We start from the raw sequence: 17,483 nt of genomic DNA, 5'->3' as shown, positions 1-17,483 counted from the left end.
AAAAGAAATGACGTTTTGAAGACTGGTTTCAAGGATCATGTTAAAACCCCCTAATCAAAATATTTTGTAGTTACATGTATGAGCAATTGATTAATTAAAACTGGTATTAAAGTTAATAATCGATTACAAACGAATTCTTCTTTGCATTAAGAATCAATAACTGTATCATTAGCAAAATTACAAAGCTTTTGTATTTTAGCGCTAAAAAATCATATAAACCACCTATTGCTGGATTTAATATTTTGACTATTTTTTGTCAATAAGTCTTTTAGGCTTATTTTCCAAAATGTTTGAATCAATACATGAGTTCCAATACCTTTTATTATATTTTGAATGATTTGATTTTATCGATTCTTCATGCAACACCTTCCGGGAAATTAACACGAGATGTACAACATTTTGTATTAATAAAACTTTGGCAATTATTATAGCTATTTAGTCAGTATTTACAAATCAAGTTAGTTATATGTTGATGCAGCTTAATATACATATTATCATGTCACAACTCACAATGGATACATGCATATAGGAACAGGGTTTCAAATTCACTGGCTACCTACGTCTGCAAACAAATCTCTGAATCTGTGACTTTTCGGGTCGTATGGGGCTTTAATAAAATTTGTAAGGTCTGTTTGGACAGAAGTACATGCATAGTAGGGAAACATGAGGATTTTTAATCATTAAATTTACGAGACTACAATGTTAGAGTACAGAGATATATAACCCTCAGCAGTACGCACTTTTTATGCACCGTAAATCGAAGGTTTTTTTGAAAAAGGGGGTGGAGCTGTAGCTCTCTGATCCGTCCCAATATTTTCTCAGAGAGACGAACAGTTCTACTGCTAATCAGTGGTTACGTATTAGTTAATATTACCACTAGTCAAGTCGTCATGCAATCTATAATCTAGACTAGATTCTGACATTCAACAGGAGTATTAACATATGGTATTAATACACAAATATATCGAAAGTATTCTGCCATTACTTTTGCAGATAGTTTAACCAAAGACACAATAGGACGGTGCGTAGTCTTTATTATGTACTTCATGTGTGGTAAAAGACTGAAACAAGCAAAAGGAGTAATAAACATACTGTTAAATTACAAATGAATAAATAAATAATCAAAAATAAACTTAAGAAATGTTACAAAAAGAAAATAGTCAAAATTTGGATTTAATTTTATCACAAACTTGTTTCCGTAGAAAAATTTGTTAAGTGCGTACATTTATGTGAAAGATGCATATGACACTAACGGCGTTCCATAGAAAATATTCAGATGTATGCCACTTCTAAATATAATATACAAGAATAGCTAACAAACCAAAATAAAGTAAATATGTATTCAAAGGCTAAGAGAATCATGATAATGAACTGCAAAAGACTACTTACAGTGTGTGCTATCTCTAAGTAGAAAATGAATGATTGGAACAATCGACCGATGCGTGAAACACACTCACAGGTAAACAGGAAGTACGTGCTCGAATTAAGTATGGTAACTCTAAACGGGTTTGAAGTCTAAGTCGTAAAGAAAGATAATTCAATATAAAAAAGAGGAAATATTTTAACAAATAACGATAACTCTTCACACTCCCCGTCTGATATCGGGAGATATCACTATATGTCTCTTGTAAAGAATTTCAATAATTCAAAGGAAATACATATGCAAATCAAAATGTCATGATGTTCACACGGGTAACAAAAGAACCAGTTCTGTAACAGGACGAGTATAATACACAGCTTGTCCATCTCGAATCACACGTAACTCCACGGTACGTACTTTCTTGTCTGAATGGCTAGGAAATGTACGTTCAACTACAGCCATTTTTCAGTCGCAACGATGAACACCGTCATCTTTCAGAAGAACAACATCACCAACAGTTATGTTTCTCTGGTTTGTTGGCCATCGTTTCCGATTTTGTAGGGTTACGAGATATTCTTTTCTCCAACGTTGCCAAAATATATCAGCTAAATGTTGAGCTCTTTTCCACTGGGCCGTGTATGCATCTTTTTCACTGAAAGGTCCAAGAGGTTCCCCTCCCTTGTCTGTTTTCAGGGTAAGAAGTGTATAGGGTGTAAGGATCAGAGGGTATTCAGGATCTGATGAGGTAAGTACCAGTGGTCGCGAGTTGATGATTGCGCTAGCCTCTGCAAGAAAGGTGGTGAGTATTTCATGGGTTAATGCCTTGACTGCTTTGTCCATCAACATGGTATCCAGAATGCGTCGTGTCAGGCCTATCATGCGTTCCCATGCTCCGCCCATGTGCGAAGCATGTGGTGGATTGAAGATCCATACTGATCTTTGATCGAGGAAAAATCTCTTGATAGGTCCATCTTCAATGTTGATGACATCTACCCCTAGGTGTTCTGTTGATCCGATAAAATTTGTCCCTCGATCGGATCGAAATTCCTTTACATGTCCTCTGATGGCAATGAACCTCCTTAAAGCGTTGATGAATGATGATGAGGTCATATCTTCGATCACTTCCATGTGTACAGCACGAGACGTAAGGCATGAAAACATAATTGCCCAACGTTTTCCATGGGTTTGACCTCCTCTGGTGCGACGGGTGACTATTTGCCATGGTCCAAATGTGTCAACACCAACGCTTGAAAATGGAGGACCTGGTGTTAAACGGTCCTTTGGCAAATCTGCCATTATCTGATGCTCTACACACCGTCTCAGCTTTCTACAGGTCACACAGTGAAAAATGATGGATGACACTTGGCGCTTTCCACCAATTATCCAAAAACCTGCAGCTCGTACCGCCCCCTCTGTGTAATGACGTCCTTGATGTTTCATGAGGTCATGGTAGTGTCGTATAATCAATTTTGCAATGTGATGTTTACCCGATATGATGATTGGATTCTTTGCTGTAACATCAAGGGAAGCCTTGTTGAGCCTGCCTCCAACACGCAAGATACCATCCGAATCGATGAAAGGATTGAGTTTCAATATGGTACTCCCTTTTTTGATTGGTTGTCCTGTTTGCAATTGTTCAATTTCTTCAGCAAAACTTTCCTTCTGGACTTCCCTGGTGATCACTTTTTCAGCTTCCTGTAGAAGATGTATATCTTTAGCTTTAGAACAAGCATGCCAGCCTTTACATGGCGGTTGCCCACTCCAGCTTCTGGCAATGTGTTTCAGATGAGCTATTCCTCCAACCAAGCCTTTCCAAGTTGAGTAATGTTTTAATCCAGATACAAAAGTTGTCAGATCTACGCATGATTTGATGACTGATATCACTGGTCTAATTTCTTTATCCAACTCTGAATTCACAAGTTTATAATTTGGACCAAGGTTCTCTGGTTCAGAATATTCCGTATCATCTGGATCTAAACGTTTGGTAAACCAGCGGGTTGGTCCTTTGAGCCATGTGGTGTCTGTCAGAATTCTGTTTGATGATGACCTGGTTGCTTCATCAGCTGGGTTATATTCAGATGGAACATAATTCCATTGTTCTGGAACAGAAGCTTTACGAATTTTTTCCACTCTGTTGCTTACGTAAGTGTAAAACCGTCTAGTGTTGTTACAGATGTAGCCGAGTGCCACTTTGCTATCTGTATGGAAGTGAAATTCTTCTGTTGGGATACTCATTTGTTTCTTTATGATATTGGCGATTTCAATGCCAAGAACTGCTGCACATAATTCTAAGCGTGGTATTGTCACAGCACTCTTAGGAGCAACTTTAGCCTTTCCAAGTAAGAAACCTTGTTGTTGGTTGCCATCGGCGTCCGTTAATTTGATATAGGCAACTGCAGCAATCGCTTCCTCAGAAGCATCAGTAAAAAGATGCACTTCTTGTCTGATGGAACAGGTTAACGGCAAAGTAGTATACTGTCGAGGAATATACAAAGTCTCAAGGCTTTGCATCTGTTCTTTCCAATCAGTCCATTGTTTTTCATATTCTTTAGGTAAAACCTGGTCCCAATCTGTTGTTTCAGCATTCAGTTTTCTCAAAAGCAACTTGCCTTTGATAAGAACAGGATCTAAAAATCCTAAAGGATCGTAGAAGCTATTCAAGGTTGAAAGTAACCCACGACGTGTAAATGGTTTTTCTTCAGCTGAGATTCTGAATGTAAACGAATCGGATTTTAAATCCCAACTCATCCCCAAACTTCGCTGGATAGGGAGCACATCTGTTGTGAGATCTAAAGACATTAGATCTTTTGCAAGGTCTTCTGAAGGGAAACTGTTCATTACATCGCTGTTGTTTGATACAATTTTGTGTAATCGTAGTCCACCTTCTTGAATCAAGGCTTGTTGTGTCCTCTTCATCAAACTCACTGCTTGCTTGACTGATGGTAGGGAGACAAGGCCATCATCCACGTAGAAGTTATGCTCTACAAAGCTACGAACATCATGTCCAAATGTAGTTTCCGCATTTTGTGCTGTTCTTCGCAAGCCATATGTGGCAACAGCAGGTGAGGGGTTGTTACCAAACACATGAACGCACATCCTATAGTCCACTAACTCTTTTTGAGGGTTGTTATCTTCATACCACAGAAATCGCAAGTAGTTCCTATGGTCTTCCTTTACTTTGAAGCAATGGAACATTTGCTGGATGTCCGCCATGATGCCTATTTTTTCAACTCTAAATCGCATCAACACTCCAAGTAAGCTATTTGTGAGATCGGGTACAGAGAGCAAGACATTGTTCAATGAAACACCATTAAACTGAGCGGACGAGTCAAAAACCATTCTGATCTGATTTGGCTTTTTGGAATGGTACACACTGAAAATAGGTAAGTACCAGAACTCCTCCCTTTCATTGACTGGTGGTGCACGTTCAGCATGACCAGAATCAATTATCTGCTGGATAAATGTGGTGGCATGCAGACATTTTTCTGGGTTTCTCTTTAGATTCACGTCCAAAATATGAGCTCTTTTAACAGCTAGTTGCCTGTTATCTGGGAGTCTCCGTCTTGGTTCCTTGAACGGTAACGGTGCAACCCATTGTCCACTGTCATTTCGATAGAGTTCTCGATCCATCATAGACAAAAACAATCTATCATCTATGGATAGTCCAGGTTGGTCATCGTATTCAGTTGTATGAAATACAGAGTCTCCAATAAGATCTGTTTCAGGAATGCATGGTATTTCCTTAACAGCGATGTTACTTGTACACGGATCACATACAGTAGTTCTACCGTTTGGTAAAATTGTTACTTTGTTTGCGATAACAATCTCTGGTCTGTGAGTTCTGCCTAGACACACCTCTCCGATGACAACCCATCCAAGACCAAGTTTCTGCGCGTATGGTGACTGCGATGGGCCTATTCTTTGCTCAATAATATGGTGCGCATCTCCAAGATCACGTCCAATTAAGAGAAGAATTTCCATGTCGATATCAAGAGGGTGTAGTTCACTAGCAATTTCTGACAAATGAGGATATGCATTTGCCACTTCTGGTGTTGGAATGTCCTGTCTGTTGTTCGGTATATCATCGCATTCTATGACAGTTGGAAGGTTTATCTGATAGCTGCCATCAATAGATTCGATAACAAAACCACATGCTCTTCTTCCACTACAGATAGAACGTCCGCTGCATGAGAACAAAGTGTACGTTTGAGTTTCATTGTGTGTGTCGAAAAGATTGAAGAATTCTGATCTGGCGAGTGTTCTATTGCTCTGCTCGTCTATAATGGCGTACACCCGGACAGCGCTATCTTTATTTCCTAAAGGATACACTCGTACGGGAACAACTTTTGCACAAGAGCGTCCACAGAGCGTTTGTTCACAGAGTTCAGTACATTTACTATCCACTGTTGATTTTGTTGGTAATTTCCTCTCCCCGCCATCTGCAACTGTGCTGACGCTGGCTGTCACATTGCTGGGTCCTTGATCGGGGTGCATCGCTGTCGCATGACGCTTATTTCCACATATATCACATTTAATGGTCGCCTTACAATTTCTAGAAAGGTGCTTGGACATACAGCACTTGTAACAAAATCCATGCTCACGAAGAATATCCTTTCGTTCTTGGAGCGGTTTCGCACGGAAAGCTCTGCATGCATGCAATGTATGATCTGCTTTGTGTATTGGACATCTTGAATTAGTGTTAGTTTTGTTTTCTTCGTCTTCCCCTGCTAACTCCGTTTTTCGGCTATGAACAGAAAGAGATCCTGTAGTTCCTTTACTTTCTTGTTGTCGTTTTTTCGATGTAGAAGATGATTCTGAACATTCATATTGAAGAGCTGGATCATTTTTCATCGTGCTGAGCTCTCGGATGAAGTTGACTAAGAATCCAAAAGGTGGAAAAGGAACATTAAACTGTTTCTTGTATCTGGCAGCTTGGGAAACCCATTTCTCTTGCAGTCCATGAGGGAGCTTATTGATGATGGGAATAACTCCAGACGATGAGTCGAAATATGAGAGAAGAATCGCATATGTCGGATTTTCTTTGACAGACTCAATTTCTGTAAGAATGTCTAAGAGATCGTACAATTTCTTTGGCTCTTTGGATGAAATTTTGGGAAAACTATCCAGTTTTTGCTTCAAGGCAGTTTCTATCATTTCGGGTCTGCCATATCTCTCTTCAAGACGATCCCATATGCGACGTAATCCTGTGAATGGGTTGTTGATATTTGAAGCTCTCATACTGCTGGCAAACTTTCGTGATTCGGATCCCAACCATTTCACCAATAAATCCATTTCCTCAAATGGCGTCACATTCAGCTCTTTAGTGATGTTTTTAAAGGTAGCTTTCCAGGTTTCGTATGTTTCTGGTCGATCGTTGAAGGAACTAAAACGGGAAAGAAGAAGATCTTTCTTCAGAAGAAATTGCGTTAAGTCTGTGGCGACTCCAGAGTGTGAACATGGTCTGAATTCGGATGCATACGGATTCAACGGTTCACGTCTAGGTGGTGATAGGATGTTATCATGAATGTCAATTTTCTTTTCTTCTTTACTTTCAATATCACTGAAACGTGTTTGTCCATTCACAAAGTCAGCTGTAAATTTCTCTTTTGAAGACGCCATTAGTTCTGTATATCTCGATGGAAAGTATTCTAGCCCACGCGACGAATCATTATCTTCTAGCACCCGGATCTCCGCCTCCAAGGTAGCTACTTCCTTTTGTTGTTCAAGGAGATCTAATTTTGCTTCAAGTAAATTCTTTTCCTTTTGTAGTTCTGTTTGTTTTTCGGCAAAGGCGAGTCGTGTCTGTTGAGCTTTGGCTTGCATGCGTTTTTTCCTCAATTCTGATTTTATACTGCTGTGTCGGCTAGAAATGGTAGCTTCGGATCTAGTTTCATATCTTTCGGAAAGTATTTCAGCCGCATCAAGAAGTAGATTTTTAATCTTTTCCCTGAAATTATCCATCACTGTATGACATCTTTCATTTTTCACTAAATGTTTCTCCATTTCCACTTCACTCTCTTCCGTGTGAGAACGATTAAAAAAGGAAAACAGTACATCTGTATCCATGACATAATGCTTTTTTGCCTTCTCTAGATCTGTCTCAATTTTTCGGAGGTATTTAATGTCTGTGGAAGATTCATCGAAATTCACTAAAATGTCTTCAAACTCCTTCCAGGACTTATCGACATCCCTAACGTAAGACTCTAGTTTACTGTAGAAAAACTCTCGTCCTTTCTTTGTTAGAGTTCTTATTCTACTTAGCCGGTCTTCTGCGTCAGACATCTTGATAGGAACACTTCTTTTACTATTCTGCCATTACTTTTGCAGATAGTTTAACCAAAGACACAATAGGACGGTGCGTAGTCTTTATTATGTACTTCATGTGTGGTAAAAGACTGAAACAAGCAAAAGGAGTAATAAACATACTGTTAAATTACAAATGAATAAATAAATAATCAAAAATAAACTTAAGAAATGTTACAAAAAGAAAATAGTCAAAATTTGGATTTAATTTTATCACAAACTTGTTTCCGTAGAAAAATTTGTTAAGTGCGTACATTTATGTGAAAGATGCATATGACACTAACGGCGTTCCATAGAAAATATTCAGATGTATGCCACTTCTAAATATAATATACAAGAATAGCTAACAAACCAAAATAAAGTAAATATGTATTCAAAGGCTAAGAGAATCATGATAATGAACTGCAAAAGACTACTTACAGTGTGTGCTATCTCTAAGTAGAAAATGAATGATTGGAACAATCGACCGATGCGTGAAACACACTCACAGGTAAACAGGAAGTACGTGCTCGAATTAAGTATGGTAACTCTAAACGGGTTTGAAGTCTAAGTCGTAAAGAAAGATAATTCAATATAAAAAAGAGGAAATATTTTAACAAATAACGATAACTCTTCACAGAAAGTGTCCATACTGATGAAAAACTTTAAACCAAGGCACCTATGGTGTTAACAATTAAACATGTTTAACTTCTTAATAACTACCATTCCAATTATTTTCAAATTCTAAAGAGGGTATCTTTGGGACGAGTGGGGGACATAAATTGTAAATTTCAGGTCTCTACATCTGCAAGAAAAAAATAAATGCATAAGTCATGTAGAGCAGGAAGGTTTCTACATGTGTACCAAAATTGTAACTTTCGTGATTCCAGGGATAGAGATTTCAACAGTCTCGATTGAAGTCAGCATTTCGAAAATTCTATGGTCGTTATAACGATCTAGTTCGTCAATACAACCTCGCATAGGGTCAAATGCTATCTGACGTGTTTCATACCGATTGTTAAGCCGTTCTTGGCACACTGATTTGACTGCGGATAACTCCGTTTACCTGATCAGGATATGGGGCTCACGGCTGGTGTGACCGGTCAACAGGGGATACTTACTACTCATATGCACCTGATCCCACCTCTGGTGTGTCCAGGGGTCCGTGTTTACCCAACTATCTATTTTGTATTGCTTGTAGGAGTTATGAGATTGATCACTGTTCGTTATCTTCACCTTGCATTCCGACGCGGAGATAGACCGATTTTGGTATATATTGTTAATGTGTAAAAGATCTAAATAACATTTCTCATGCTATTAATACTACTTTGAAAGTGTATATATATTTAGAAAGGACATGCTACCCTTTACAAAAATGTACATTTCCTGACTACCAGGGGCAGGGTTTTTTTTACCACCGTAGTGATCATTGCTTCACTTTGAGAGAATCTTTAACTTTGCTTTTACTGCATAAAAATAAGTTTGTATCTAGAAAGAGCAGAAAGGCATGCACCAAGATTGTGAATTTTGCAACCCCGGGGTTCTGAAATAATCATGTAGTGTTAATATTAGATATTATGATATGTAAAGTATTTTATCAGTATAGAGTCCAGTTGGGATCCGGATTAGAATAAGTCATCATTACCCCTTGCTTGTCCCAAAGGGGGACTAAATGCGGCGATCCTTCAAAAATCGAGATTCCGTGTCACAACAGGTGTACCAAGATAAAGATCCCTCTCTGATCAAAGGCCGTAAGCGCTGAGCATAGGCCTACATTGTGCAGCCCATCACTAGCAATGGTGGTTTGTCCATATGAGTGAAAAATTCTCCAAAGAGACATGGACGACTCGGTGATGTCTTTTATTATGAGTTCACAAATATATACCGAATTGACATATGGATGAAAGTAATTATTGTTAATAGATAAAAAGTCGTCGATATATTTATTCGTCGAATTGAAGATCATAGTAAGATATTTTTTTCTCAAGTGGAAGTTTTGTAAAAAAAAAAAAAAAAAAAAAAAAAAAAAAAAAAAAAAAAGTCTACTTCATAGGAATATAAAGCATACCGACTGACAAGGAACACCATTCGTACCAATGGGAATTCCAACAGACTGTTGGAAGAGCTGACCATCAAGGACCATTGTCAATGAGGAATTTCAACATGTGTTATTTCAACTTCAGAGTACTTGTGCATGGAATTAGAGTGGTGTTTAACAGAGTACTATTTTGGATGACTGATCACTAGATATGAATATTTCCGTTTTCTTGTACACTGTATAAGCCAAATGGAATCCTACATTTAATATTTGCATAAATGCGATCTTAATTTTAGTTCCTATACCAAATGCAGAATGCAAAAACAGGAGATTCTGCAAGAATGGCGGGACCCTCGTGTGTTCTGGGAGATCCAAACGATCCTGGAAATGTATTTGTACGGACGATTGGTCTGGCAGGCGTTGTGATGGTAAGTAGAAATATTGACTTTAAAAGTTACATCACCTATGATCAATTTCGGACATCTACAGATTGTAAATTGGTATTAACGACGTGGTGGTATAAACGAAAAGTCGGAAGTTTTTGGTGTGAACAGTTTCCAATATGACGCTGAAAACTTGACATTTACAACAGATGCAGTGGCTTCCAGAGATACTTCTGGTTTTATCAAGAACAGGTCTATATTTGTATCTACATCAGGCTCTCTATAGCAAATGCTAAACAAATGTTAACAACTTTTCTTCATTCACCTTGTGTCTCGTTATATTTGCTAAGTCTTTATTTTTGTATATATCGTCTGTCATTACCAATGCGTACTCCAGCGTGTGTCTTGTTTTGGTTCATTGATTGTATCTTCTTTAATGTCTCTCGAAAAAAAATTCACTCATATGGAGACGTCACTAAAACTGGTGAAGGGCTTCAAATTTAGGCCTTTCTTCGGCGCTTATGACCATTGAACAGAGAAAGTTCTTTAGCGTGTCACATCTACTGTGACACGTGACATCCATTTTTAAGGTCATCTCAGAGAACCCGATGCCGAGTGTCTGGCGATGGAACTGTTACTACCTGTTTTAACGAATTAGGTCCGTGGTGGTAGGAATTCGAACATGTTTCGGAACCAACCCTGAGAACAATAATCTTTCCGAGTGGCAAACTACAGATGAAGTTCGAATTTTGTAATAATTGTTTGACAGGTGTTAAAGACATCAGTTTTTTTTATATTCACTGGCATTCTGATTGAAAGTCTGTAAACGTACCAAACATGAACTGCTGCAATTCCAAAACGTCCATCGCTGATTGTGTAAAGAAGCACTTAATTTAACATTTCAAGCTCATAAATCGCAAAAAATTATATCAATCAAAATATACATAAAAACTGTAAACTATTCACGCGAGTATTTTTATGTAGTTTATGAGCGAAGTCTGATCAGTCAGCAGGCAGCAGTGCTCAATTTACCCTAATCCTGCTATCCAACTGAAATTGTGGGTATTCAGAGGCTGATCCAGGAGTTGACGTTAGGGAGCATAACCTCATAATACAGGGGGTCTTGGGGTCGCCTTCTGGTCCACAGTGGGTGCAGGGTGAAATAACATTAAATGTACATTTAAATTACAGACACCAGTAGGGGGACATGTATTGCTTAAGTAATACTTTCAGAATGGTTGTACACTATCAATTGAAAACCTTTATGTCAAATGCATCGTGGGAAAATATTCATTGAAATAAGTACAAATCGATAAACACTCTTAGATGACTGATTTTCCATATTACATCAACCCTTAAACGAGCCATTTTCGAAAGGGGATTTGAATTTAACGCTACTGTTGAATGGTGATTTGGAATTAGTGGGCAATATAGTTGGATCTGACTTGTCTAACTGGTTTGTTTCCAATCCGCTTCAATGTAAACAAAAATGAATCAAGGGTAACCCTTATTTCACTTTCAGCACTACAGACTATAATTTATGTTACTTTAATTCGTATTTCAGAATATATTGGCAAGGAGGAGTACCAGGAATTTGTGTCCTTTATATTGCGCGATCCTCAAATGCAACAATATCCCCCATATATTTTTATGACCACAGATACACTAACCGATGTAAAAATTACTACAATAGAAACATCTGAAAACCAAATGACGAGCTTCAACTCCTCAATAACAATACCGTATCCAGCATTTGGAACCAATGTCTCGTCAGAATTGAAAGCTATCCGTATTCGCTCGAGAGAAAACATAACAGTTGCTGTTAGCGCTCATCAAGATATCACTACTCTTATCCCTACAGAAAAATTATCCACGTCATATATATTCTCAACGCCAATTAGAGATTCTGCCTTTCAAGCATATATTGCGATAACGGTAACAGCGATTCATGACAATACCAGTATTACATTTTCTGATTTGGGGGATTCTACCTCCGCGGAATACACTCTCAATGCCTTAGAAACTCGTATTCAAGATTATCGCGGTACAGACCCGAGAGCTTATAATGTACAGTCCTCTAAGCCAGTGGCCGTTTTTTGTGCGATGTACTGTATGTCAGATGTAAAGTGCACTAATATGATCGAACAGATACCGCCATCCAGTCAATTGGACACCGTCTATATTATTCCCCCTAATATTAATATGTTAACCGCTGTACTAATTGTACCTCAAAAGAATACAACATTATTTGACCACAATGATGGTTACCCTGTCGTCACTGGTAATATCTACGATGCTATAATGCTTAATAATGTCTTAGTCAGGCGAAGTACAGATCCCATTCTTGTGACAGCTTATGCACTTAATGAGGATTTATCTGTCGGGGGTCCATATTGGACAGTGGTTCCTGGAGTGAACCAATACCTGCCAAGGTATAAAGTCATCATACAAAACGGATGGAATGCTAATCACATTGCTATTATGATCAGGAAAAGTGCTGTTGGTGGTTTGCGAGTAAAAGAACAATCCATTGATGCTAACGCAATTCGATTCGAGAAAAATGTGTTCGTTGAAGACCTGGAATACTCAGTCATTATTGCAGAAGTAGCAGAAGGCGAACTGACCGTGGATACTGTCGACGAAACTCCTTTTGGTTTAATGGTGTATGGAAATCGAGCGGCAGCTGGCTATGGCTTTGCGGGCAATGTTGTTCTCCGTTAAGGAACGTCTCGGATAATCCTTTGAACATTAGATACCTGTACGTTTCTAAATTGCACAAGATATGTACAAATAACAATAAATGTAAATGCAGGCAAATTGTTACGTGTTGTCTTTCTGTCTAGTGATTTGTCAGGTATTCATTTTGGTATCCCTGAACACCGGTAGTGATACCCTTAAAGGTCATAGAAGACAATTTTTCAACAACAACAAAATGTTTGCACAAATATGTGTTTTTATTTAATTACTTAATATATGTAAATAAGTCAATCAGAAAAAAAACTCGTAAGGTAAGAGACGCTACAGATCGTCAAATGCTGCTGCGGTGTGAATTATCACTTGTTTGATGACGTCAAAAGACACCACCTTGACGCAAAAGTGTATTTGTTTATACTAGGAAATCAGTTGTTCCAAGGTACTTTTGTCCAAAGGATCCAATGTTCAGAGAGACTTGCGTGTGAAATTTATGTACATGGAGAACTCGAAGTTGTGTAACAAACATTTTACGCGATTACGGGGGTTGGTGAGTGTCAGTTTCGTTACCGTATAGATCTACACTCTGCTTTAGTAAACATAATGGGTATAAGAAATTAAATCTTCGACCAGATGCATTCCCAAAATGAAGAACGACTGCGGACTAACAGCGAAGACATGAAAATCCTGCAAAATGTTGACTGTATAATGACCGTAGTGCATGTACAAATATTAATAATTTAGTATTTACATGATTCAATTTGTTTATAAGTGAAATTTAACAATGAACCAATCATATGAAGTTCTGCTGATCAGCCTTTTTACTCTAAATATATACATGCAAGTAAGTAAACTGAAGACGAATATATCTAACTTTATAATATATGTTGAAAGTTGCAGTATCCGACACCTCCCCCCACAAAAAAACCCCACCCCACATTTGTTCTGTTTAAAAAAAATGTTGAAAGAAAATTGTGATGCGTTCGTGCGATATTGAAATTACAAGTTCATATATTAGGTGAAATAAACCAAGTTTACGGTCATGCAAGAGTTGGGGGGGGGGGGAATTTTAGTTCTAATGAAGCACACTATAGCATGTCGATTTCGTTAATGAGGATATAATTTAATAGAACGTTAAATGTTGAGTAAAACGATGGTAAATTATTCTTCATATGAGCCCTAAGGACGCAACATTTTATTTTAAAAGTAGCCATTTATATCTATCATTATATTCACCTGTTAATTAAATTGAAATAGCTGCACACGATATGTTCAGGTAAAAATCCTGATGGAAATAAATCCAAATTACAGCGGTCACGATGTGTGCAAAGGGGATTTTGATCTGGCTGTGAAATAGATCAGAGTCAGGATGGGATTTAGGCAGGTAGAACCAAAGGAGGATGAAGGATACCTATCTATTTTATCAGTCTACCCTCAACTTGAAAAATGTTGGGGGGAACACGTGATGCTGTGCGTTTGCATGGGGTTACAATATTGCAGGTAATAACTATCTGTATTTCTCTTCATGTCATCAGAGAATATACTCTGAAAATAATCATACATTTGTTATTAACCACCGCGTCAGTATAATTTCAATCGATCCGGAATAAATGGGGTCTTGATCGATCTTCCTGTTCGTCATACGATGAAAATTCGTCAATGTGGCTGGCATTTGCATTACTTATAAGTTAAAAGTGATATCCTTGTTTAACAAACTACGTTTCCTCATTCAAAAACTCCTTCAGTTGCAAATAAATCGTTCATGGGTGTGCTTTTGTTTCCATTAGCAAATCTTATTGTAGTCCCTTATGACGTCAAAAATACGAGGAATCAGGAGCGATAATCGGGTAACTCTTTTCTATTCTGAGTAAGTGTGCACTTCGATTTCTTAGAGTTGATATCGTTATCTATCTTTAAAAAGCCTTTTCATGAGGAGTCTGAAATAAATATGGAAAGAAAAATTATTTTTAAAAGCCGTCTCCGATGACCTTTAATGGTAGACAACCGGATACAACTCGTTATATGGTATATTTTAATGATTAATACTTTTACATATGTACATTAATTATTTACAAAATTCATTTGTGGAAAAAATAGTCTCTCAGAGAGACAGTTATGGAAAATCAGAATTCATCTGTTCCAATGAGTATCAAATGTTTCGTTATCACCATTGTTGTAAAATATGAATTCTTGCGTTTCATAAAACAGTTTTAAGTAGAATTTTGCAAAACGAATGTTGAATTATTCTCAGTACATCTCGCTGTATAAATATTGTATTTCAACCAAAGGATAAGAGTATTTTGTAAACAATTTTTTTTACCAGAATACCTAAATGAAATAGTTTTGGGGTAAAAACTAATTAAAAGTTTGTTAATCTTCTATATAAAGTTGAAACTCATCTAGGGATGCTTAAACACAATCACATTCCCAAAGTGTATGTTCTATTCTCCTCCTCTCTGTGACAAAACGTACACATATTACAATCTACTTTTTAAAATGTTGAATAAAAAAGAATTGGTTGCTAAATTTCTGTATCGAAACCATTGGAGTTTGCAGTTGGTTTGGTTATTTTGAAAGGTAGTGTATTGGAAATTTTCATTCTCTGTTTTCAATATCTAAAAGCTGAAAAGTTTTTAGTTAAAAATTCCTAGAAGAATTGTTATTTTTTATACTTCAATACATTGGAAAAATTTCTTCTAATAAAAGGATTTTGATAACCTTTTAAAGTTAGTGTATATACCTGACTGCTTAATCCAAGTTTTATACCATGGAAAACACTTGCATATCCCAAGAAGTTAATTTTTACACTTGGATAAATAGCACTAAAAGTATCATGACTAAGTCTCAATTATATGATTAATGTGTCTGATGTTATTGTTGGTTTTTTTTTTTTTATTAAAGTACGTTTTCTTACTAATGTAGATCAGATGGCTGTAAAACAAAGGTGAATCTGCAACAACATTAGACTATGTACAAGTGTTCTGTAATTCGATCCAAGCCTTGAATACATTTATCCAGAATTGTTTCATGACTTTAGAAATAGAGAAGCGCATTCAATCCCACAGGATGCGAATATATTAAAGTTAAATTTTTTTATATGAAATTCCTCAGCCCCGTATTTGTAGAGATAAGAGGTCTTACCCAAAACAATTCCATTGAAACTATAGATGATTTTAGATTCATCATTTTTAGGCCGTCATCCTCATATTTCAAGAACATACTTCTTTACCCTGTGGGTTGAGCAACACTACACAAGAGAGAAAAATAGTTTTTCTAATTCTTTACAGTAGGCAATAGATTGCTTAGGGATGGATATCAGGATATGATTCAACAATGGTAACACTAATGTTTTAATAACTGCTATCTTCTCAATGAGAGTTAAATACCTCTCCCCCATTGATTTAACATATATTCTATTAGACAAGTTGCGTAACAAATATCGGCTTTTAAATTGGCGAAGGATGAGTGTCCAATCGGGCGGGTTGGCGGTCGGGGTCCACAATTGGATTGTCCGGTCTCTAACTTTCTTACTTTTTAGTGTATCTTTGTGAGACTTACATAACATAATCACATCCAAAAGAGGTAGGTTCCTATTTATTTTGAGGTCAAAAGGTTAACGGTCAAGGTCACTTTGTCACTAAATGTTATAAATCTGAGCTTGTCCGGTCTCTAACTTTCATACTAATTGGTGCGTCTTTGTCAGACTTGTATATTTTGATCACATCCAAAAGAGGAAGGTTCCCATTTTTAGGTCAAAAGGTCACAGTTCAAGGTCTCTTTTTCACTATATACTGTAGATTTGAGCTTGCCTCTAACTTTTATACATGTACATGCTGGTGCATGTTTATCAGATTTCAAATCCTAATGACACTCAAGATTCATGTTGCTTTTGAAATCAAAAGGTCAAAGGTCAAGGTCATTATCACTCTACATACCTATTATGGTCATTCAAATCTTCATACTTATCAACTATATTAAATACGTGCATGTTTTTACTTCGTGAATGCAAGCGTGCATAATTTTCCAAACTGCAACTCGACCATACGCATCTTTGATCCGTTTTAGCGATTTTTGTTTACTAATTTGGGATCATAATTTGCTTTAGGTATACTTTGCAACAGTCAACATCAAAATGCATTCCTAGTAAAATGAATTTAGTGATACTCCAATCAAATTTACTGTTGGGAATAAGAACATCGTTACTTGATCTTTTTGAGCCAATCCATACTGTTTGAGTTTTTGGGTAATTCATATATAGTCGGGACATTTCTGAGAAAGCATGCGGAGTTTTAAGAGTTCATTAAAGACTTTGTCCACTACCATCCAAATGAATGACATGCCGTCAGCAAGTGACAGTTATCTTTATCTTGTATTAAGTATGGCATAAAATTTGTAAATGACCAACGCGTTATCCACATCTAATCACCAAAACTAAAAAGAGGAAGACTAATTTTGCCTGAAAGTATCTTAAACTCTTTTATACGAGCAAATAACCCGTTCAATATGTTTGGCTATTTCATCTGTGTCACAGATGATGCATTAGATGGAATGTATTGTCGAAAACTTAATAGCTTCGAAACGAACCTTGTGTCCACCATAACTCCATCACCATTCAGTATTTCCCACATTGTTTGAATTCTGATAATTCTTAAAGGAAACCAGTTTTCTTTGTAATAATGTTATCAGTTATTGATCCAGAGTTTATCATGGGAATAGATATTACAGAGCC

The 17,483-nt window shown here is 37.1% G+C and overlaps 2 protein-coding genes across 2 annotated transcripts; one reads left to right on the top strand and one right to left on the bottom strand.

Moving 5' to 3' along the window:
* Window positions 1-1,018: 1,018 nt before the first annotated feature.
* LOC125663270 (uncharacterized) lies at window positions 1,019-8,235 on the bottom strand. The gene is made up of 2 exons (XM_056146236.1): window positions 8,084-8,235; window positions 1,019-7,755 (listed from the first exon to the last, which is right to left on the bottom strand). Exon 2 carries the CDS (start codon window positions 7,640-7,642, stop codon window positions 1,826-1,828), a length of 5,817 nt encoding a protein of 1,938 aa, XP_056002211.1. The 5' UTR covers window positions 7,643-7,755; window positions 8,084-8,235; the 3' UTR covers window positions 1,019-1,825.
* A 1,753-nt stretch (window positions 8,236-9,988) lies between these two features.
* LOC125663269 (uncharacterized) lies at window positions 9,989-12,784 on the top strand. Its single transcript, XM_048895568.2, has 2 exons — window positions 9,989-10,108; window positions 12,212-12,784. Exons 1-2 carry the CDS (start codon window positions 9,989-9,991, stop codon window positions 12,782-12,784), a joined length of 693 nt encoding a protein of 230 aa, XP_048751525.2.
* The last annotated feature ends 4,699 nt before the right edge of the window (window positions 12,785-17,483 follow it).

This window comes from Ostrea edulis, chromosome 8 (assembly GCF_947568905.1).
Source record: "Ostrea edulis chromosome 8, xbOstEdul1.1, whole genome shotgun sequence".
NCBI lineage: Eukaryota > Metazoa > Mollusca > Bivalvia > Ostreida > Ostreidae > Ostrea > Ostrea edulis.
This window is presented reverse-complemented; position numbering and strand designations above follow the sequence as displayed.